This window comes from Entelurus aequoreus, linkage group LG18, assembly GCF_033978785.1.
Source record: "Entelurus aequoreus isolate RoL-2023_Sb linkage group LG18, RoL_Eaeq_v1.1, whole genome shotgun sequence".
Classification (NCBI taxonomy): Eukaryota; Metazoa; Chordata; class Actinopteri; order Syngnathiformes; family Syngnathidae; genus Entelurus; species Entelurus aequoreus.
Window position 1 is genome coordinate 47,464,161 of NC_084748.1, and position 25,616 is coordinate 47,489,776.

At 38.3% G+C, this 25,616-nt stretch overlaps 1 protein-coding gene across 1 annotated transcript in view; it reads left to right on the forward strand.

Moving 5' to 3' along the window:
- The first annotated feature begins 207 nt into the window (after positions 1 to 207).
- LOC133633436 (uncharacterized) overlaps positions 208 to 25,616 on the forward strand; it is a 56,932-nt gene continuing 31,523 nt past the window's right edge. Inside the window, exons 1-7 of the mRNA XM_062025961.1 lie at positions 208 to 368; positions 5,174 to 5,340; positions 9,939 to 10,945; positions 13,732 to 13,859; positions 18,365 to 18,488; positions 20,263 to 20,340; positions 24,362 to 24,394. Of these exons, the coding sequence (XP_061881945.1) occupies positions 208 to 368; positions 5,174 to 5,340; positions 9,939 to 10,945; positions 13,732 to 13,859; positions 18,365 to 18,488; positions 20,263 to 20,340; positions 24,362 to 24,394 (1,698 nt within the window). The remainder of the gene's footprint in view (positions 369 to 5,173; positions 5,341 to 9,938; positions 10,946 to 13,731; positions 13,860 to 18,364; positions 18,489 to 20,262; positions 20,341 to 24,361; positions 24,395 to 25,616) is intronic.

Genomic DNA, 25,616 nt, shown 5'->3' on the forward strand with positions numbered 1-25,616 from the left:
AGATGTTTGGATAAGAGACAGTAAGTGTACTTAGTAACATAATTAGCACAACACTTGCTCTTTGTAGTGCTTATTGATTGTTGTGTTGCCTCCTGATCTCTAATGTGAACGCTCTGTTTGGTAAAAGAATGAAGAGTAACCCGCTCTAACTTCCTGCGCCTCTCCAAAATAAAACGTTGCTTTGTTGATAACGTCCAGTCTTTTATGATGTTTCAGGTGTGCGGTGAGGACGATGTGGTCCTGTGGGACGCGACCTGGACGGCCGGCGGGGATGGCGTCAGAGGTGGTCGGACCTGCGAGTGGAGTCGTGTCCACAGTTTGAGCCCGGAGTGGGAACTCGACACCTGTGACACTGACATACAATCCAGGTGACGCGTCGGCCTGGTTTCTTACCTCCGCACTGGCAAAACTTCAAAAGGGGAACTGCACTTTTTTGGGGGGTAATTCTGCCCATCGTTGACAATCATTCTGAGAGACAACAAGACAAATGTTGTCTTGTGCTTGGTGGCTAATGTTAGCAATTAATTCTACCACTAAATCACTTTAAAGACGCATTCAAAAACCATCAACAATACTTCAATATTTTTATATTTTTCCGGTTTATTTGGGTAAGCACTCCATTTATGTAGAAACAGCTTGGCTCCAAATTCCATATTTATAGCGCCAGTCACTTACACCTCACTTTCTCGGCTCCTGTCTACTCCAACATCTCACTCTTAGGCTAATATAGCTAATTTAGACACTTACATCATGTGTTGTCTTCATTACAACACTTATATAAGACTTTTAAAGTCATTTTGATAGTAGGCTAATATAGACACTTACATCATGTGTTGCCTTCATTATAACACTTATATAAGACTTTTAAAGTCATTTTGATAGTAGGCTAATATAGACACTTACATCATGTGTTGTCTTCATTATAACACTTATATAAGGCTTTTAAAGTAATTTTGATAGTAGGCTAATATAGCTAATATAGACACTTACATCATGTGTTGTCTTCATTACAACACTTATATAAGACTTTTAAAGTCATTTTGATAGTAGGCTAATATAGCTAATACAGACACTTACATCATGTGTTGTCTTCATTACAACACTTATATAAGACTTTTAAAGTCATTTTGATAGTAGGCTAATATAGCTAATATAGACACTTACATCATGTGTTGTCTTCATTACAACACTTACAGTATATAAGGCTTTTAAAGTCATTTTTATAGTAGGCTAATATAGCTAATACAGACACTTACATCATATGTTGTCTTTAACACTTATATAACACTTTTAAAGTCATTTTGATAGTAGGCTAATATAGCCAATATAGACACTTACATCATGTGTTGTCTTCATTATAACACTTATATAAGACTTTTAAAGTCATTTTGATAGTAGGCTAATATAACTAATATAGACACTTACATCATGTGTTGTCTTAATTACAACACTTATACAATACTTTTAAAGTCATTTTGATAGTAGGCTAATATAGACACTTACATCATGTGTTGTTTTCATTACAACACTTATATAAGGATTTTAAAGTTGTTTTGATAGTAGGCTAATATAGCTAATATAGACACATCATGTGTTGTCTTCATTATAACACTTATATAAGACTTTTAAAGTCATTTTGATAGTAGGCTAATATAACTAATATAGACACTTACATCATGTGTTGTCTTAATTACAACACTTATACAATACTTTTAAAGTCATTTTGATAGTAGGCTAATATAGACACTTACATCATGTGTTGCCTTCATTATAACACTTATATAAGACTTTTAAAGTCATTTTGATAGTAGGCTAATATAGACACTTACATCATGTGTTGTCTTCATTATAACACTTATATAAGGCTTTTAAAGTAATTTTGATAGTAGGCTAATATAGCTAATATAGACACTTACATCATGTGTTGTCTTCATTACAACACTTATATAAGACTTTTAAAGTCATTTTGATAGTAGGCTAATATAGCTAATATAGACACTTACATCATGTGTTGCCTTCATTATAACACTTATATAAGACTTTTAAAGTCATTTTGATAGTAGGCTAATATAGACACTTACATCATGTGTTGTCTTCATTATAACACTTATATAAGGCTTTTAAAGTAATTTTGATAGTAGGCTAATATAGCTAATATAGACACTTACATCATGTGTTGTCTTCATTACAACACTTATATAAGACTTTTAAAGTCATTTTGATAGTAGGCTAATATAGCTAATATAGACACTTACATCATGTGTTGTCTTCATTACAACACTTACAGTATATAAGGCTTTTAAAGTCATTTTTATAGTAGGCTAATATAGCTAATACAGACACTTACATCATATGTTGTCTTTAACACTTATATAACACTTTTAAAGTCATTTTGATAGTAGGCTAATATAGCCAATATAGACACTTACATCATGTGTTGTCTTCATTATAACACTTATATAAGACTTTTAAAGTCATTTTGATAGTAGGCTAATATAACTAATATAGACACTTACATCATGTGTTGTCTTAATTACAACACTTATACAATACTTTTAAAGTCATTTTGATAGTAGGCTAATATAGACACTTACATCATGTGTTGTTTTCATTACAACACTTATATAAGGATTTTAAAGTTGTTTTGATAGTAGGCTAATATAGCTAATATAGACACATCATGTGTTGTCTTCATTATAACACTTATATAAGACTTTTAAAGTCATTTTGATAGTAGGCTAATATAACTAATATAGACACTCATATAAGTGTTATAATGAAGGCAACACACGATGTAAGTGTCTATATTAGCTATATTAGCCTACTATCAAAATGACTTTAAAAGTCTTATATAAGTGTTATAATGAAGACAACACATAATGTAAGACTTTTAAAGTTGGTTTATTTGGGTAAGCACTCCATTTATGTAGAAACAGCTTGGCTCCAAATTCCATATTTATAGCGCCAGTCACTTCCGCCTCACTTTCTCGGCTTCCGTCTGCTCCAACGTCTCACTCTTCCTACCGTGCTCACTTTGTAGAAGCAGTAGTTCATCCTCAGTATGTTCAGCTTCAAAAAGATAAGGTTGTGAATCCTCGTTTGTCCAAAAATAGTTGCATTTGTTGTCTGTTATGGATTATGTCATGATTACAACGCACACGCCTTTGTTTCTGAGAGTAAAAACAAACATTTGTGGCCAGAAGTCGGAGGTGTGTTGCTATGGAAACAGAAATAAATGTGCGGAAGAAATCAGTCCTGACATTGAATAAATGATCAAAATACAGTTAATATTGTACATATTACATATTGTTATGATCATATCTGCTCTTTCTATTATACATCTTTAAAAAAAGACATGTACAATTCCTAAAGAAGTGCAGTTCCCCTTTAAAACCATGAAATGATGATCCATCACACGAGCATTTGACTGAAGGGACAACTTTGCCAAGAAGGATTTCATGTCAACGTGTGGTAGAGAATAATGTCAAATAAGTCATAATGTGACAATAATGTACTTTTATCCTGTGCGGCTGGCGTTGACGTATTTGTCCTATGTTGTCCCATGTTGTCCCACTTTGTCCTATGTTGTCCCACTTTGTCTCATGTTGTCCCACGTTGTCCCACGTTGTCCCACGTTGTCCCATGTTGTCCTATGTTGTCTCATGTTGTCCCATGTTGTCCTATGTTGTCTCATGTTGTCCCACGTTGTCTCATGTTGTCCCACGTTGTCTCATGTTGTCCCACGTTGTCCCACGTTGTCCCACGTTGTCCCACGTTGTCCTATGTTGTCCCACTTTGTCCCATGTTGTCCCATGTTGTCCCACGTTGTCCCACTTTGTCCCATGTTGTCCCATGTTGTCCCACGTTGTCCCACGTTGTCCCATGTTGTCCCATGTTGTCCCATGTTGTCCCACTTTGTCCCACTTTGTCCCATGTTGTCCCATGTTGTCCCACGTTGTCCCACTTTGTCCCATGTTGTCCCATGTTGTCCCACGTTGTCCCACTTTGTCCCATGTTGTCCCACGTTGTCCCACTTTGTCCCATGTTGTCCCATGTTGTCCCACGTTGTCCCACTTTGTCCCATGTTGTCCCATGTTGTCCTATGTTGTCCCATGTTGTCCCACTTTGTCCCATGTTGTCCCATGTTGTCCCACGTTGTCCCACTTTGTCCCATGTTGTCCCATGTTGTCCCACGTTGTCCCACTTTGTCCCATGTTGTCCCACGTTGTCCCACGTTGTCCCATGTTGTCCCACTTTGTCCCATGTTGTCCCACGTTGTCCCACTTTGTCCCATGTTGTCCCACGTTGTCCCACTTTGTCCCACATTGTCCCATGTTGTCCCATGTTGTCCCACATTGTCCTATGTTGTCCAATGTTGTCCCATGTTGTCCCACATTGTCCTACGTTGTCCCATGTTGTCCCATGTTGTCCCACGTTGTCCCACGTTGTTCCACGTTGTCCCATGTTGTCCCATGTTGTCCCATGTTGTCCCACGTTGTCCCATGTTGTCCCACGTTGTCCCACTTTGTCCCATGTTGTCCCACATTGTCCCACTTTGTCCCACATTGTCCCATGTTGTCCCATGTTGTCCCACATTGTCCTATGTTGTCCAATGTTGTCCCATGTTGTCCCACATTGTCCTACGTTGTCCCATGTTGTCCCACGTTGTCCCACGTTGTTCCACGTTGTCCCATGTTGTCCCACATTGTCCTATGTTGTCCCATGTTGTCCCACGTTGTCCCACGTTGTTCCACATTGTCCCATGTTGTCCCACATTGTCTCATGTTGTCCCACATTGTCCTATGTTGTCCCATGTTGTCCCACATTGTCCTATGTTGTCCCATGTTGTCCCACGTTGTCCCACGTTGTTCCACGTTGTCCCATGTTGTCTAATGTTGTCCCATGTTGTCCCACGTTGTCCCACGTTGTTCCACGTTGTCTAATGTTGTCCCATGTTGTCCCACGTTGTCCCACGTTGTTCCACGTTGTCCCATGTTGTCCCATGTTGTCCCACGTTGTCCCACGTTGTCCCATGTTGTCCCACGTTGTCCCATGTTGTCCCACGTTGTCCCATGTTGTCCCATGTTGTCCCATGTTGTCCCACTTTGTCCCATGTTGTCCCACGTTGTCCCACGTTGTCCCATGTTGTCCCACGTTGTCCCATGTTGTCCAGCTCTGCAAATAGTCCGGACAGTCCAGGGAGGAGCAGACCCCTCAGCTTACAGAGGAACTGTGTGTCCCTAGAAGACATGACCCGGATGGATTCTTCTCCCCTTGGCAGCGCTGGAAGCCCCTGGATGGATGAGAGGAGAGGCCGAGAGCGATCCCGCAGAGCATCAGGTGGGTCACATGCACACACTGTACCTTTAAGAGCATCAGGTGGGTCACATGCACGCACTGTACCTTTAAGAGCATCAGGTGGGTCACATGCACACACTGTACCTTTAAGAGCATCAGGTGGGTCACATGCACACACTGTACCTTTAAGAGTACCCCCTTGACCTCTGTCGAAGAGAACTATTGAGTATGTAACAATGTCACTACATGGATGTAGATCCACTTCCTGTAGCTGATGTTGCTCATATCCATTATTTTAGTAATCGATCAATTAGTTTGTTCGATTAATCGAGCAACATATCGATTCGTTTGTTCGATTATTCGAGTAATATATCGGTTTGTTTGTTTAATTAACAAAGTAATACATCAATTGGTTTGTTTGATTAATTGAGTAATCTATTTATTAAATTGTTCGATTAATCGAGTTATCTATTGATCAAATTGTTCGATTAATCGAGTAATATATGATTTAATGTGTTTGATTATACAGGTAATATATCGGTTTGTTTAATTAATCAAGTAACATATCAGTTAGTTTGTTTGATTAATCGAGAAATCAGTAATATTAGCCTCCTATCAAAATGACTTCAAAAGTCTTGATTTAAAGTCATTTTGATAGTAGGCTAATATAGACACTTACATCATGTGTTGCCTTCATTGTAACACTTATATAAGACTTTTAAAGTCATTTTGATAGTAGGCTAATATAGCTAATATAGACACTTACATCATGTGTTGTCTTCATTATAACACTTATACAAGACTTTTAAAGTCATTTTGATAGTAGGCTAATATAGCTAATATAGACACTTACATCATGTGTTGCCTTCATTATAACACTTATATAAGACTTTTAAAGTCATTTTGATAGTAGGCTAATATAGACACTTACATCATGTGTTGTCTTCATTATAACACTTATATAAGACTTTTAAAGTCATTTTGATAGTAGGCTAATATAGCTAATATAGACACTTACATCATGTGTTGTCTTCATTATAACACTTATACAAGACTTTTAAAGTCATTTTGATAGTAGGCTAATATAGCTAATATAGACACTTACATCATGTGTTGCCTTCATTATAACACTTATATAAGACTTTTAAAGTCATTTTGATAGTAGGCTAATATAGACACTTACATCATGTGTTGTCTTCATTATAACACTTATATACAACTTTTAAAGTCATTTTGATAGTAGGCTAATATAGACACTTACATCATGTGTTGCCTTCATTATAACACTTATATAAGACTTTTAAAGTCATTTTGATAGTAGGCTAATATAGACACTTACATCATGTGTTGTCTTCATTATAACACTTATATAAGACTTTTAAAGTCATTTTGATAGTAGGCTAATATAGACACTTACATCATGTGTTGTCTTCATTATAACACTTATATGAGACTTTTAAAGTCATTTTGATAGTAGGCTAATATAGCTAATATAGACACTTACATCACATGTTGCCTTTATTATAACACTTATATAAGACTTTTAAAGTCATTTTGATAGTAGGCTAATATAGCTAATATAGACACTTACATCACATGTTGCCTTTATTATAACACTTATATAAGACTTTTAAAGTCATTTTGATAGTAGGCTAATATAGACACTTACATCATGTGTTGTCTTCATTATAACACTTATATAAGACTTTTAAAGTCATTTTGATAGTAGGCTAATATAGACACTTACATCATGTGTTGTCTTCATTATAACACTTATATAAGACTTTTAAAGTAATTTTGATAGTAGGCTAATATAGCTAATATAGACACTTACATCACATGTTGCCTTTATTATAACACTTATATAAGACTTTTAAAGTCATTTTGATAGTAGGCTAATATAGCTAATATAGACACTTACATCACATGTTGCCTTTATTATAACACTTATATAAGACTTTTAAAGTCATTTTGATAGTAGGCTAATATAGCTAATATAGACACTTACATCACATGTTGCCTTTATTATAACACTTATATAAGACTTTTAAAGTAATTTTGATAGTAGGCTAATATAGCTAATATAGACACTTACATCACATGTTGCCTTTATTATAACACTTATATAAGACTTTTAAAGTCATTTTGATAGTAGGCTAATATAGCTAATATAGACACTTACATCACATGTTGCCTTTATTATAACACTTATATAAGACTTTTAAAGTCATTTTGATAGTAGGCTAATATAGCTAATATAGACACTTACATCACATGTTGCCTTTATTATAACACTTATATAAGACTTTTAAAGTCATTTTGATAGTAGGCTAATATAGACACTTACATCATGTGTTGTCTTCATTATAACACTTATATAAGACTTTTAAAGTCATTTTGATAGTAGGCTAATATAGACACGTACATCATGTGTTGTCTTCATTATAACACTTATATAAGACTTTTAAAGTCATTTTGATAGTAGGCTAATATAGCTAATATAGACACTTACATCACATGTTGCCTTTATTATAACACTTATATAAGACTTTTAAAGTAATTTTGATAGTAGGCTAATATAGCTAATATAGACACTTACATCACATGTTGCCTTTATTATAACACTTATATAAGACTTTTAAAGTAATTTTGATAGTAGGCTAATATAGCTAATATAGACACTTACATCACATGTTGCCTTTATTATAACACTTATATAAGACTTTTAAAGTCATTTTGATAGTAGGCTAATATAGCTAATATAGACACTTACATCACATGTTGCCTTTATTATAACACTTATATAAGACTTTTAAAGTCATTTTGATAGTAGGCTAATATAGACACTTACATCATGTATTGTCTTCATTATAACACTTATATAAGACTTTTAAAGTCATTTTGATAGTAGGCTAATATAGACACTTACATCATGTGTTGTCTTCATTATAACACTTATATAAGACTTTTAAAGTCATTTTGATAGTAGGCTAATATAGCTAATATTGACACTTACACCATGTGTTGTCTTCATTATAACACTTATATAAGACTTTTAAAGTCATTTTGATAGTAGGCTAATAAAGCTAATATAGACACTTACATCACATGTTGCCTTTATTATAACACTTATTTAAGACTTTTAAAGTAATTTTGATAGTAGGCTAATATAGCTAATATAGACACTTACATCGTGTGTTGTCTTCATTATAACACTTATATAAGACTTTTAAAGTCATTTTGATAGTAGGCTAATATAGACACTTACATCATGTGTTGTCTTCATTATAACACTTATATAAGACTTTTAAAGTCATTTTGATAGTAGGCTAATATGGCTAATATAGACACTTGCATCATGTGTTGCCTTCATTATAACACTTATATAAGACTTTTAAAGTCATTTTGATAGTAGGCTAATATAGCTAATATAGACACTTACACCATGTGTTGTCTTCATTATAACACTTATATAAGACTTTTAAAGTCATTTTGATAGTAGGCTAATATAGACACTTACATCATGTGTTGTCTTCATTATATAAGACTTTTAAAGTCATTTTGATAGTAGGCTAATATAGCTAATATAGACACTTACATCATGTGTTGTCTTCATTATAACACTTATATAAGACTTTTAAAGTCATTTTGATAGTAGGCTAATATAGCTAATATAGACACTTGCATCATGTGTTGCCTTCTTTATAACACTTATAAAAGACTTTTAAAGTCATTTTGATAGTAGGCTAATATAGACACTTACATCATGTGTTGTCTTCATTATACAAGACTTTTAAAGTCATTTTGATAGTAGGCTAATATAGCTAATATAGACACTTACATCATGTGTTGTCTTCATTATAACACTTATATAAGACTTTTAAAGTCATTTTGATAGTAGGCTAATATAGCTAATATAGACACTTGCATCATGTGTTGCCTTCATTATAACACTTATATAAGTTGTTATAATGCCAACTGCCGGCGCCCCTTACAAAAAAGGTGAGAAACAGGTAAACGCTGGGGGGTTGAGAAAAAAAAATTCAGTCTAAGCCTAGGCCCCTGGAGAGGGGGTCCAGACTGAGGCCAAGGGGAAAAAAACTCATAGCCATAGCACACATAAACATGTGTGTAAGAGGGAAATATCAAAGAACACAGAGGACATTAAAGACAATAAAAGAGTAGAGCTGATCCAACTAGCCATTTCTACAAAAGTAAAACAACAACAAAAACATATACACTGTGGTGGCCTTTGCGGTGTTCCACGCCAAATTCCGCTGGGGTGGGAGGAGCATGGCCAGAGACAGCAACCAAGAGAGCCGACTGCACTCTCAGACGCCCACCAACTCTCGGCCAGTGTCCGGTCCGCATGGATGAGCGAGGATACGTCCAAGGAGACCGAGTTGTCCGATACCTGCTCATTCAGCCAAGACACTGTGAAGCTGGTCCGTCCCGGCGCTCAGTGCCAGCTCCGCAGTCCTGTCTCTTCATCCACATCTCCTCCAAACGGACTCTGGTGTGGCAGAGACCCAGCATCTGGTCTCCATGGCCAAAAGGCTTCCGGGAGGCAGATCCAGAAGTTCACAAAAAAGCATAATCAATTATATATATGAAAACTGTCATGTCTCTGTGATTTCCAGACTCCGGGGGCGTGAGGGAACAAGAGAGTGGCTACTTCTCTCCGGACAGAAGAAGTGAGGGCGACCATCAGAAGGAGGACGCCAATAGAAGGCCCTATCGTTACTACGAGAGGGGCCACCCCCTCCCCAACAACTATGTCCCTGAACCCAAAGCTTCTGTCCCATACCGGACCGTCCATCTTGGCGTTCCCTCCCAACGCAGAAACCCCGAAACCTACATGCAGGATTCTTGGAGAAGCGAGTCCCCTCAGAGGTACACCTACCACTCCAATTTTAGAAGAGGGGCTGACTCATTGAGGAACTCTCCGACACGCCACGGTTCAGTGAGTCCAGATAGACGGAGGAGATCGGACAACCGAATGCGCTCGCTCTCGAGGAGTGGGACTCGATCTAATGGCTCCTCCCACCTTGCCTTCCATGCACCCTCTCAGCATACCTCTGGCAGGTCTAGTCCGTCTCGCAGACAGGGTTCCTTTGCTTCGCCATCCAGACTGACGACTTCTCACAAGTCCTTTTCACAGAACGGCGGCTACGAACCACAGAGAGGAGGCAGCCGAAGGTCAAGGAGCCCGTCAGACAAGCATAGTTTGGACTCGGAGAGGCTCTACAGGAATCTGGAGTCCATCTCCCGCCGCGCCTCCTCAACATTTCACCAGAAGACAAACGAGGGATGCCGGAGGTCTCCTCGGACCAGGGAAGCGTCTCCGTCCAGAAATGGCTTACAGAGGGAGCCATCCTCCAGAGACAGTAGACGGAGCGCCTCCCCGGGTTCCTGGAAGGGATCATCTCAGTCCGTGCTCAGCCTCCCCATCTCTTGTGGCTCCACTGCATCGAAACAAGGTGCAGGGTCTCAGGGGTCCGCTACATCTCCGCCCCATGTGGCCGTCACGGAAGCGGAGGTAGAGACGACTACGATCAGGGACGACAGAAGCAGGAGTAGCGTGAGGCGAGGCATGGAGGCCTTGCTGCTCTCGGAGCCCAAGAGAACTGAGCAAGAACTGGAGGAGGTAAATACCAAGTCTAGCTACATAGTCTAATGCCGATGTTTACAAAGATAATAACGCTCGGTCTTGTCTCGATTATCTACAGTTGGGACCGCTAAGTTCCAAGCGTGCGACAGTTGAAATTGAACATGCACACACTGTACCTTTAAGAGTACCCCCTTGACCTCTGTCGAAGAAAACTATTGAGTATGTAACAATATCACTACATGGATGTAGATCCACTTCCTGTAGCTGATGTTGCTCATATCCATTATTTTAGTAATCGATCAATCCGTTTGTTCGATTAATCAAGTAACATATCGATTAGTTTGTTCAATTATTCGAGTAATATGTCGGTTTGTTTGTTCAATTTACCAAGTAATATATCAATTTGTTTGTTCGATTAATCGAGTAATATAGGAATTTGTGTGTTTGATTATTCAAGTAATACATATCGGTTTGTTTGTTTAATCAGCCAAGTAATATATCAATTAGGTTGTTTGATTAATCGAGTAATCTATTGATAGGTTTGTTCGATTAATCGAGTAATATATCGGTTTGTTTGTTTAATTAATCAAGTAATATATCAATTAGTTTGTTTGAGTAATCTATCGATAGGTTTGTTCGATTAATCAAGTAACATATTGATTAGTTTGTTCGATTATTCGAGTAAAATATTGGTTTGTTTGTTTAATTTACCAAGTAATATATACATTTATTTGTTTGCTTAATCGAATAATCTATTGATTAGTTTGTTTGATTAATCGAGTAATATATGAATTAATATGTTTAATTATTCGAGTATTATATCGGTTTGTTTAATTAGGTAATACATACATTTTTTTGTTTGATTAATCGAGTAATATATGAATTAGTGTGTTTGATTATTTGAGTAATATATTGGTTTGTTTAATTAATCAAGTAATATATCAGTTAGTTTGTTTGACTAATCCAGTAATATATTGTTTAGTTTGTTCGATTAATCGCGTAATATAGGAATTAGTGTGTTTGATTATTCAAGGAATATATCGGTTTGTTTGTTTAATTATTCAAGTAATATAGCAATTATTTTGTTTGATTAATCGAGTAATCTATCGATGTTTGTTTGATTAATCGAGTAATATATCGGTTTGTTTGTTTAATTAATCAAGTAATATATTAATTAATCAAGTAATATATCAATTAGTTTGTTTGATTAACTATTGATTAGTTTGTTCGATTAATCGAGTAATATATGAATTAGTGTGTTTGATTATTCAAGTAATATATCGGTTTGTTTGTTTAATTAATGAAGTAATATATCAATTAGTTTGTTTGATTAATTGAGTAATCTATCGATAGGTTTGTTTAATTTAACAAGTAATATATCAATTTGTTTGTTTCATTAATCGAGTAATCTATTGATTAGTTTGTTCGATTAATCGAGTAATATATGAATTAGTGTGTTTGATTATTCGAGTAATATATTGGTTTGTTCAATTAATCAAGTAATATATCAGTTAGTTTGTTTGACTAATCAAGTCATCTATTGATTAGTTTGTTCGATTAATTGAGTAATATAGGAATTAGTGTGTTTGATTATTCGAGTAATATATCGGTTTGTTAGTTTAATTCATGAAGTAATATAGCAATTAGTTTGTTTCATTAATCGAGTAATCTATCGATATGTTTGTTCGATTAATCGAGTAATATATCGGTTTGTTTGTTTAACTAATCAAGTAATATACCAATTAGTTTATTTGATTGAGTAATCTATCGATAGGTTAGTTCGATTAATCAAGTAACATCGATTAGTTTGTTCAATTATTCGAGTAATATATGAATTAGTGTGTTTGATTATTCTAGTAATATATCGGTTTGTTTAATTAATCAAGTAATATATTAGTTAGTTTGTTTGACTAATCGAGTCATCTATTGATTAGTTTGTTTGATTAATTGAGTAATATAGGAATTAGTGTGTTTGATTATTTGAGTAATATATCGGTTTGTTTGTTTAAATAATCAAGTAATATATCATTTAGTTTGTTTGATTAACTATTTATTAGTTTGTTCGATTAATCGAGTAATATATGAATTAGTGTGTTTGATTATTCGAGTAATATATCGGTGTGTTTGTTTAATTAATGAAGTAATATATCAATTAGTTTGTTTGATTAATCGAGTAATCTATCGATAGGCTTGTTTAATTTACCAAGTATTATATCAATTTGTTTGTTTCATTAATCGAGTAATCTATTGATTAGTTTGTTCGATTAATCAAGTAATATATGAATTAGTGTGTTTGATTATTCGAGTAATATATCGGTTTGTTTAATTAATCAAGTAATATATTAGTTAGTTTGTTTGACCAATCGAGTCATCTATTGATTAGTTTGTTCGATTAATTGAGTAATATAGGAATTATTGTGTTTGATTATTTGAGTAATATATCGGTTTGTTTGTTTAATTAATCAAGAAATATATATCAATTGGTTTGTTTGATTAATCGAGTAATCTATCGATAGGTTTGTTCGATAAATTGAGTAATATATCGGTTTGTTTGTCTAATTTACCAAGTAATATATCAATTAGTTTGTTTAGTTAATCAAGTAATATATCAATTAGATTGTTCGATTAATCGAGTAATGTATCGGTTTGCTTGTTTAATTTACCAAGTAATATATCAATTAGTGTGTTTGATTAATCAAATTCCCTCGTGGATCATTAAAGTTTGTCTAAGTCTAAGTCGTCTTGAAAACAAGTTTCCGTAGTAACTGAAGGTCATGATGACTTCTGAAGGCAATTATTGTTTCTGTTGTCCCACTTCTGAGGCGGTCATGACCATGGAAGACTACATCGTACTGGCGAACATTCCAACAATCCAGTTGGACTCAGAAGAAGAGCATGCAGAGCTGAAGAGGAGGAACCAGAGTCCCAGTCCTTGTCGGAACCCAAGGAGGTGAGAGGGCTCGTTGATCGCTGCTTGCAGCTTTAATTATTATTATTTTCTATCACTTCAATGGCTTTTTTGAGGGGCCTTAACATACAAAAGCCAAACGCAGTGAAGTTAGCACGTTAAATAAAAACTGAATATTTGCAAATCCTTTTTAACTTATATTCAATTGAATAGACTGTGAAGAAAAGATGTGGGCGTGGCATCGCACCAAGCTAGGCATCTTTGGTTTGTGGCCATTTTTCGGCTGAAAAAAGAGGTCGTACTTTAACAAACTCCTCCCAGAGACTTTGTCTGAATGAGTCGCGGTTAAATTCGCAGATAGTAATGATAAATTGCGAACACATTTTTCCCATGCCATAAGATGTGGGCGTGGCATCGCACCAAAGGTCCCTTTCCACACTGCTCGCAGCTTTAATTGGGTTTTGTTTTTCTACACTGATTTTTAAGATCTAATTGTCAGGTTCAAACACCGAACTATCTATTAAACAAGACAAGAAGCGAGGAATCAGGCAGAGACAGAGTTAAATTTTGCTCATGAGGAGAAACGTATTGGGCTGCACACACAGTTACCGTTCCACCCTGCGCTCTAAGGTACAGTCCCACGTCCTCCTCTATTTATTCGGGAGTTCCCTAGTTAACATCACTGAGGCTGCAAGCAGCCCCAGTAGACACAATACGTGATTATTCAGAATGGAAACGTGCACACACTCGTGATTTCGCCCTGTCTCTGTTTTGTCTGCGTTGAGCTACTCGATGTCCGTCCTTGGCTGTCTGCAGGCAGGGTCTGGAAACAAACTGCTGATGCGAGGCAACTCGCAATGGAAGATTACAAGTTGTGTGCCTTTGCACAGATAGAAAAGTACAACTTCGGCACAATTGATAATAACTATAGCAACGGCCTTTAAGCATAAGAGTTGTGTGATAACTTATACATAATTATTCTAACATTAATACACGGACATTGTCGGAAAGATTGCTGGTGATCAAGCTGAATGTACAGTCGCGGTCAAAAGTGTACATACACTTGGTTGGTTTTCTGACATGGACTTGTTTCTTCAGCATTGTCCACATGTTTAAGTCAGGACTTTGGGAAGGCCATTCAGAACTTTCCTCCAGAAGGTTGCATCTTTGTCCATGTGATGCCAGATGAAACAAAAATGGAGCTGTTTGGCCACAATACCCAGCAATATGTTTGGAGGAGAAAAGGTGAGGCCTTTAATCCCAGGAACACCATGCCTATAGTCAAGCATGGTGGTGGTAGTATTATGCTCTGGGCCTGTTTTGCTGCCAATGGAACTGGTGCTTTACAGAGAGTAAATGGGACAATGAAAAAGGAGGATTAGCTCCAAATTGTTCAGGACAAGCTAAAATCATCAGCCCGGAGGTTGGGTCTTGGGCGCAGTTGGGTGTTCCAACAGGACAATGACCCCAAAGGTGGTAAAGGAATGGCTAAATCAGGCTAGAATGAAGGTTTTAGAATGGCCTTCCCAAAGTCCTGACTTAAAGGTGTGGACAATGCTGAAGAAACAAGTCCATGTCAACAAATTTAGCTGAACTGCACTAATTTTGTGGTCAAAAATTCCAGCAGAAGCTTGTGGATGGCTACCAAAAGCGCCTTATTGCAGTGAAACTTGCCAAGGGACATGTAAGCAAATATTAAAGGCCTACTGAAAGCCACTACTAGCGACCACGCAGTCTGATAGTTTATATATCAATGATGAAATCTTAACATTGCAACACATGCCAATACGGCCGGGTTAACTTATAAAGTGACATTTTAAATATCCCAGGAAACTTCCGGTTGAAAACGTCTATGTATGATGACGTATGCGCGTGACGTCAATGGTTGAAACGGAAGTATTGGTACACATTGAATCCAATACAAAAAGCTCTGTTTTCATCGCAAAATTCCACAGTATTCTGGACATCTGTGTTGGTGAATCTTTTGCAATTTGTTTAATGAACAATGGAGACAGCAAAGAAGAAAGTTGTAGGTGGGATCGGTGTATTAGCGGCTGGCTGCAGCAACACAACCAGGAGGACTTTGACTTGGATAGCAGACGCGCTATCCGACGCTAGCCGCCGACCGCATCGATGATCGGGTGAAGTCCTTCGTCGCTCCGTCGATCGCTGGAACGCAGGTGAGCACGGGTGTTGATGAGCAGATGAGGGCTGGCGTAGGTGGATAGCTAATGTTTTTAGCATAGCTCTGTTGAGGTCCCAAAGCTAAGTTAGCTTCAATGGCGTCGTTAGCAACAGCATTGCTAGGCTTTGCCAGGCGGTACAGCATTAACCGTGTGGTTACAGGTCCAGAGTTTGGTAGTATTGTTGATCTTCTGTCTATCCTTCCAGTCAGGGGCTTATTTATTTTGTTTCTATCTGCATTTAAGCACGATGCTATCACGTTAGCTCCGTAGCTAAAGTGCTTCGCCGATGTATTGTCGTGGAGATAAAAGTCACCGTGAATGTCCATTTCGCGTTCTCGACTCTCATTTTCAAGAGGATATAGTATCCCAGGTGGTTTAAAATACAAATCCGTGATCCACAATAGAAAAAGGAGCAAGTGTGGAATCCAATGAGCCAGCTTGTACCTAAGTTACGGTCAGAGCGAAAAAAGATACGTCCTGCACTGCACTCTAGTCCTTCACTCTCACGTTCCTCATCCACAAATCTTTCATCCTGGCTCAAATTAATGGGGTAATCGTCGCTTTCTCGGTCCGAATCGCTCTCGCTGCTGGTGTAAACAATGGGGAAATGTGAGGAGCCTTTCAACCTGTGACGTCACGCTACTTCCGGTACAGGCAAGGCTTTTTTTTATCAGCGACCAAAAAGTTGCGAACTTTATCGTCGATGTTCTCTACTAAATCCTTTCAGCAAAAATATGGCAATATCGCGAAATGATCAAGTATGACACATAGAATGGATCTGCTATCCCCGTTTCAATAAGAACATGTCATTTCAGTAGGCCTTTAAAGGCCTACTGAAAGCCACTACTAGCGACCACGCAGTCTGATAGTTTATATATCGATGATGAAATCTTAACATTGCAACACATGCCAATACGGCCGGGTTAACTTATAAAGTGACATTTTAAAATTCCCGGGAAATATCCAGCTGAAACATCGCGGTATGATGACGTATGCGCGTGACGAAGTCCGAGTAACGGAAGTTATGGTACCCCGTAGAATCCTATACAAAAAGCTCTGTTTTCATTTCATAATTCCACAGTATTCTGGACATCTTTTGCAATTTTTTTAATGAACAATGAAGGCTGCAAAGAAGACAGTTGTAGGTGGGATTGGTGTATTAGCAGCGGACTACAGCAACACAACCAGGAGGACTTTGTTGGAGCGCTAGCCGCGCTAGCCGCGCTAGCCGCCGACTTCACCTTGACTTCCTACGTCTCCGGGCCGCCAAACGCATCGGGTGAAGTCCTTCGTCCTTCTGCCGATCGCTGGAACGCAGGTGAGCACGGGTGTTGTTGAGCAAATGAGGGCTGGCTGGCGTAGGTGGAGAGCTAATGTTTTTAGCATAGCTCTGTGCAATCCGGTTGCTAAGTTAGCTTCAATGGCGTCCTTAGCACAGCATTGTTAACCTTCGCCAGCCTGGAAAGCATTAACCGTGTATTTACATGTCCACGGTTTAATAGTATTGTTGATTTTCTATCTATCCTTCCAGTCAGGGGTTTATTTCTTTTGTTTCCATATGCAGTTAAAGCAAGATGCTATCACGTTAGCTCGTAGCTAAAGCATTTCGCCGATGTAAAAGGCACTGAATGTCCATTTCGCGTTCTCGACTCTCATTTTCAAGAGGATATAGTATCCGAGGTGGTTTAAAATACAAATCTGTGATCTACAATAAAAAAAGGAGAGTGTGGAATCCAATGAGCCAGCTTGTACCTAAGTTACGGTCAGAGCGAAAAAAGATACGTCCTGCACTGCACTCTAGTCCTTCACTGTAACGTTCCTCATCTATGAATCTTTCATCCTCGCTCAAATTAATGGGGTAATCATCACTTTCTCGGTCCGAATCTCTCTCGCTCCATTGTAAACAACGGGGAATTGTGAGGAATACTAGCTCCTGTGACGTCACGCTACTTCCGGTACAGGCAAGGCTTTTTTTTTATCAGCGAACAAAAGTTGCGAACTTTATCGTCGATTTTCTCTACTAAATCCTTTCAGCAAAAATATGGCAATATCGCGAAATGATCAAGTATGACACATAGATTGGATCTGCTATTCCCGTTTAAATTTTAAAAAAGCATTTCAGTAGGCCTTTAACATTGCTGTATGTATACTTGTGACCCAGCACATTTTCAGTAGAGCCATAATAAATTCATAAAAGAAGCAAACTTCATGAATGTTTTTTGTGACCAACAAGTATGTGCTCCAATCACTACATCACAACAAAATAAGAGTTGTAGAAATGATTGGAAACTGAAAACAGCCATGACATGATGTTCTTTACACGTGTATGTACACTTTTGATGTTTTGATGTTGTTTTGAAGCCTTCAAGGTCCAGCTGACCTCCACAACTGGAAGTTTGAGTGGGACGGCAGAGGCAGAGAGCGAGGGAGAGACAGGAGAGAGAAGAAGGACCCGGAAAAGGGACGTGTATCACAAAGTGCGCAGGTAACTTGAACTGGATCCTATATGTGCTATTCAAATAAAGGCGCATTTAACCTTTTCAGGACCACATTGGTCCAGGTCCAGGTCAAAAACCACCATAGACTTGATCAATCTGGACCTAATTATCCCTCAGACTCTGAAGATTCATAAAAAACGTGATTTTTTAAAACTTTTAATCTATTTGTAAAAATATGTACATCAAATTGAACCCTTTTAAGTATGTAGACCACATTAGTCCGAGGTCTTGCTCAAAAACCACTGTATTTAAAGTCCTGATCTTTTAAAATGACCTGAAATTCCCCCAAAGGGATGAGTTCACGTGACCTCAGATCCTTCTGTAGGTTATTCCAAGACCATGGAACAGCATATTGGAGAGCTTTGATTTGTGTTGGCTCTTGGAACAAACATGCTAAATATGTCCTGCGACTTTGCACCCCCTGCCACCCCGAAAGGGACAAGCGGTAGAAAATGGATAGATGGATGGACTTTAAGTTGTAATGTTCTATATTTTCAATGGAACATATAAAATGTTGGTGTTGTTTACTTGAGTCTGAACGTATCTCTTATGTGTGACTGCCATCATATTGCAGTCTACACGTATCTCTTATGTGTGACTGCCATCATATTGTAGTCTACACATATCTCTTATGTGTGACTGCCATCATATTGCAGTCTACACATATCTCTTATGTGTGACTGCCATCATATTGTAGTCTACACATATCTCTTATGTGTGACTGCCATCCTATTGCAGTCTACACATATCTCTTATGTGTGACTGCCATCATATTGTAGTCTACACATATCTCTTATGTGGGACTGCCATCATATTGCAGTCTACACGTATCTCTTATGTGTGACTGCCATCATATTGCAGTCTACACATATCTCTTATGTGTGACTGCCATCATATTGCAGTCAACACGTATCTCTTATGTGTGACTGCCATCATATTGCAGTCTACACATATCTCTTATGTGTGACTGCCATCATATTGTAGTCTACACATATCTCTTATGTGTGACTGCCATCATATTGCAGTCTACGCGTATCTCTTATGTGTGACTGCCATCATATTGCAGTCGACACGTATCTCTTATGTGTGACTGCCATCATATTGCAGTCGACACGTATCTCTTATGTGTGACTGCCATCATATTGTAGTCGACACGTATCTCTTAGGTGTGACTGCCATCATATTGCAGTCTACACGTATCTCTTACGTGTGACTGCCATCATATTGCAGTCTACACGTATCTCTTATGTGTGACTGCCATCATATTGCAGTCTACACGTATCTCTTATGTGTGACTGCCATCATATTGCAGTCTACACGTATCTCTTATGTGTGACTGCCATCATATTGTGGTCTACACGTATCTCTTACGTGTGACTGCCATCATATTGCAGTCTACGCGTATCTCTTATGTGTGACTGCCATCATATTGTAGTCTACGCGTATCTCTTATGTGTGACTGCCATCATATTGTAGTCTACACGTATCTCTTATGTGTGACTGCCATCATATTGTGGTCTACACGTATCTCTTACGTGTGACTGCCATCATATTGCAGTCTACGCGTATCTCTTATGTGTGACTGCCATCATATTGTAGTCTACGCGTATCTCTTACGTGTGACTGCCATCATATTGTAGTCTACACGTATCTCTTATGTGTGACTGCCATCATATTGCAGTCGACACGTATCTCTTATGTGTGACTGCCATCATCAAGCAGTAACAAAATCCCTCTGTCATTGTGTTCCTTCCTCCAAAGAGCGCCGACAAGCAACGGGAAGAGCGCAGACGTGCAAAGATGGCGCAGCTAGCGCCTCCCGACAGTCGGCAGACACAAGTGAGCTGAGCTCTTTGACTTCTCTATTTATAAAGCATGTGGAAGAAAATGCCTCATTTTTAGTCCGAGGTCACACACGCTTGATTCATTGCCCGCATGAGCGGAATGTGGAATGCCGCAGCCTCACGGCGGCGAGCGTGGGATGATGGATCATCACCCACAAAAAGACGCCTTAACGATGTCGACTTTTTTTTGCGGCCACGTTTTCTCATGTCATTTTATTCATGCCTGCCCCTTTTCTCTCTCCTCACGCCCCCCCCCACCCCCCCCCCCATCGTTGTTACACCGGATACCGTCAACATTGTGAGTATCATGTCATTGTTAGGTGGATGTTGATGCAGAACGTCGTACGGTGCCTCGCAAAAAAAGGAGTACAGCCCTCACTTTTCAACAAGCAAGTGCCCCATGAGTAGGGGTGTAACGGTACACAAAAATTCCGGTTCGGTACGTACCTCGGTTTAGAGGTCACGGTTCGGTTCATTTTCGGTACAGTAAGAAAACAACAAAATATAAATGTTTTGGTTATTTATATACCAAATTTTGTAAACAATGGCTTTATCCTTTTAACATTGGGAACACTATAATAATTCTGCCTACGTTAAAGGCCTACTGAAACCACTACTAGCGACCACGCAGTCTGATAGTTTATATATCAATGATGAAATCTTAACATTGCAACACATGCCAATACGGCCGGGTTAACTTGTAAAGTGACATTTTAAATTTACCGGGAAACTTCCGGTTGAAAACGTCTATGTATGATGACGTATGCGCGTGACGTCAATGGTTGAACCGGAAGTATTCGGACACATTGAATCCAATACAAAAAAGCTCTGTTTTCATCTCATAATTCCACAGTATTCTGGACATCTGTGTTGGTGAATCTGTTGCAATTTGTTTAATGAACAATGGAGACTGCAAAGAAGAAAGTTGTAGGTGGGATCGGTGTATTAGCGGTCGGCTGCAGCAACACAACCAGGAGGACTTTGAGGATAGCAGACGCGCTATCCGGCGCTAGCCGCCGACCGCATCGATGATCGGGTGAAGTCCTTCGTCGCGCCGTCGATCGCTGGAACGCAGGTGAGCACGGGTGTTGATGAGCAGATGAGGAGAGATAATGTTTTATCATAGCTCTGACGAGGTCCCGTAGCTAAGTTAGCTTTAATGGCGTCGTTAGCAACAGCATTGCTAGGCTTCGACAGGCATTAACCGTGTAGTTACAGGTCCAGTGTTTGGTTTGGTGTCTCCTGATAGTAGTATTGTTGATCTGCTGTCTATCCTTCCAGTCAGGGGTTTATTTATTTTGTTTCTATCTGCATTTAAGCCCGATGCTATCACGTTAGCTCCGTAGCTAAAGTGCTTCGCCGATGTATTGTCGTGGAGATAAAAGTCACTGTGAATGTCCATTTCGCGTTCTCGACTCTCATTTTCAAGAGGATCTAGTATCCGAGGTGGTTTAAAATACAAATCCGTGATCCACAATAGAAAAAGGACAAAGTGTGGAATCCAATGAACCCTTGTACCTAAGTTACGGTCAGAGCGAAAAAAGATACGTCCTGCACTGCACTCTAGTCCTTCACTCTCACGTTCCTCATCCACAAATCTTTCATCCTGGCTCAAATTAATGGGGTAATCGTCGCTTTTTCGGTTTGAATCGCTCTCGCTGCTGGTGTAAACAATGGGGAAATGTGAGGAGCCTTTCAACCTGTGACGTCACGCTACTTCCGGTACAGGCAAGGCTTTTTTTATCAGCGACCAAAAGTTGCAAACTTTATCGTCGATGTTCTCTACTAAATCCTTTCAGCAAAAATATGGCAATATCGCGAAATGATCAAGTATGACACACAGAATGGACCTGCTATACCCGTTTAAATAAAAAAAAATCATTTCAGTAGGCCTTTAATCAACATTAAACTGCCTCAAGTTGTTGCTCAGATTAAATAAAATGACAAAACTTTTCTTCTACATATAAAAAGTGCAACATTAAACAGTTTCAAGTCAACTCATCATGCTTAATTTATTACAGCATTTGGGAAGCCTGTAGTTGTTTTATTATGTAAATGTTGTATTTATATCAACATGTGATAGCAGGGACCCTGCCATTCAAAACTAGGCTGCTACATTACTAAAAAAAAAATAGTACAATAGCAATAGGAGAGACTATTCATCCCTGAACACCATGGAGTTCATGTAGACTTAATGATGCACTTACATTATTATATCAACTATCAGAGACAGAAACTCTTCATTTAACATAATGTCCTTTTTTGCTGCTTCAACACAGCTCAATCAACACAGAAGAAGGCAAAGTGAAATAACAGACAGACAGGGCTTTGCTGTCCGTAACACACACACACACACACACACCGCAAAATGAGCTAACGTTACGCTAAAAGCGAATTAGCTGAGCTGCAGTTTATGTTTCTAGAAGGTCAACGGGCTCATAGTGATGTTACTAGTAGTTGACTGGGAGGTGTTTATTATCATTTGGGGAGAGTGTGCTGCCTGATGATTACCTGCTAAACGCTAAGCACTGACTACATGCGCTCTGAATACGCACTGCTGATTGGCTGTTACCGCTTTTTGTGTAACCAATCAGATGGTTGTGTGGGTGGGACGATGCTGGGTGCTGTGGAGAGTCCTGACAGAGACAGAGGCAGAAGGAAGCGGAGGCGGCTACTTAATATGTTTGTGTGGAAAATCGTTCGGTACACCTCCGAACCGAACCGAAACCCCCGTACCGAAACGGCTCAATACAAATACACGTACCGTTACACCCCTACCCATGAGAAATGATATTGTAGTCAAAAGGGTGGCTTGAATGTGAGATGCTGTGTTTTGCATGTGAAGTTGTCACGTTGTGTAATTGGTAAATAAAAAGAGAATACAATGATTTGCAAATCCTTTTCAACTCATATTCAATTGAATAGACTGCAAAGACAAGATACTTAATGGTGCCTTCACAGATGTGTAAGTTACCCACGCCTTGGGCACTAATACACCACCAACAATCCGGATGGTGCTTTTCTTCTTTGTTCCGGAGGACACGACGTCCACAGTTTCCATAAACAATTTGAAATGTGGACTCGTCAGACCACAGAACACTTTTCCACTTTGTATCAGTCCATCTTAGATGAGCTCGGGCCCCAGTGAAGCCGGCGGCGTTTCTGGGTGTTGTTGATAAATGGCTTTGGCTTTGCGTAGTAGAGTTTTAACTTGCAGTTACAGATGTAGCGACCAACTGTAGTTACTGACAGTGGTTTTCTGAAGTGTTCCTGAGCCAATGTGGTGATATCCTTTACACACGGATGTCGCTTTTTTGGTAATATCATGGCTTACGCGCGGTGATTTCTCCAGATTCTCCGAACCTTTCGATGATATTACGGAGCGTAGATGGTGAAATCCCTAAATTCCTTGCAATAGCTGCTTGAGAAATGTTGTTCTTAAACAATTTGCTCAGGCATTTGTTGACAAAGTGGTGACCCTCGACCCCGTCCTTGTTTGTGAATGACTGAGCATTTCACGGAAGCTGCTTTTATACCCAAACATGGCGCCCACCTGTTCCCAATTAGCCTGTTCACCTGTGGCATGTTCCAAATAAGTCTTTGATGAGCATTCCTCAACTTTCTCACTCTTTTTTGCCACTTGTGCCAGCTTTTTTGAAACATGTTGCAGGCATCAAATTCCAAATGAGCTAATATTTGCAAAAAATAACTAAATATCTTGTCTTTGCAGTCTGTTCAATTGAATATAAGTTGAAAAGGATTTGTTGTATTCTCTTTTTATTTACCATTTACACAACGTGACAACTTCGCTGCTTTTGGGGTTTGTAGTTGCACGCTCGTCTCTGCAGGTGAAGAAAATAAGGTCGTTTGCATTATTTTCTAACGAGCTCTGTCCTGTTACCAAGAGTGTTATCTCATGCCGACATGCACTATTTATTTTTACTTTTATAAACCTCAACACATCAAATCTCATTCTTCCTTTTCAACACTCCCGGTGCAGGTGGTGCCACCTACAGGGCTGGATGTCTCGACTGGATGAAAACGGCAAGGTAGAGATACGTTTTTCTTCCAATTTTTTAACCCTTTAAAGCACAGGTGTCAAACTCAAGATGTGGCCCGCCAATTCATTTTATTTGGCCCTGGAAAGCCTGGAAATAATATGTATCAACAAAATACTGTAACTTTTCTTACTAAATGTATTATTTCTTTCTATTTTGGCAGAAAACAAATGTATGTACTCCATGTAATCGCAAATGATGCTAACTTAAGTATTGTCTATTTATGCAAAAATATATGATCAAACATTCCAACCATTTTTAAATATATAAATAAATACTAATAATAATGATTTCCAAGCAAGTTATCCATCAAATTGTGCAATGTAAAAGTAGCAATAGATTTCATGGTCAAGTTGTGAAATTTACTGTGGTTTTTACAGCATTTTTCTCTAAATGAAAAAAAACTGTACTTTTTTACTGTAATATACTGTGGTGCCGTTTTGGCATTTATAGTAATACCCCCAAAAATCTACACTTGTTGATTTGTGGTATAAAAAAAACAAAAAAACAAAAAACTGGCAGCTTAGGTGCTAAAATTTTACTGTAAAATTGCATTTTTTTTGTGTGTTTACAGTAAAAAAAAACAAATGTACATTTTACAGTAAAATTCTGGCAACTGAGCTGCCTTTTTTTTTTTTTTTTTTTACCATAAAAACAGCAGTATGTTTTTTCCATTTACAGTAATATACACTACATTTTGGAAGTGAAATTATTGCAATTTACCATATTTTTTTTACACTTTAGCTTTAAAAAAAATCTACTAATAAAATACATTAAAAATTGTATTAATGGTATTCACTGTTAGAAGCGGCCCTCTGGGGCCAAACATAACTGCCATGTGGCCCTCAGTGAAAACTACTTTTACATTTCTGCTTTAAAGCCTAAGCCACCAAATATTATTATTATTATAATTATTACTTATTTCAAACTGGAGCTTTTATTGATCGAAGGGACTTAAGAACTAAATAAATAACGAATATGTTTCTGAACAAAACAGTCGATAACATTTACACGCAAATAAAAATACAGCTTCACCACTTTAGTCATATTTTTTTCACTTGAGAAACTTCTCCAGGACTTCAGCTCCAGACTTCTTCTGTTAGTTTGATATTGTCATTACTGCCACAATTGGTGGAAAAGTGTATTACAACTGAGTACCGCGGCGGCCCATACAGACCACAGCTTTTTTTCGGGCCTCTAGAGGGCGCTCGCG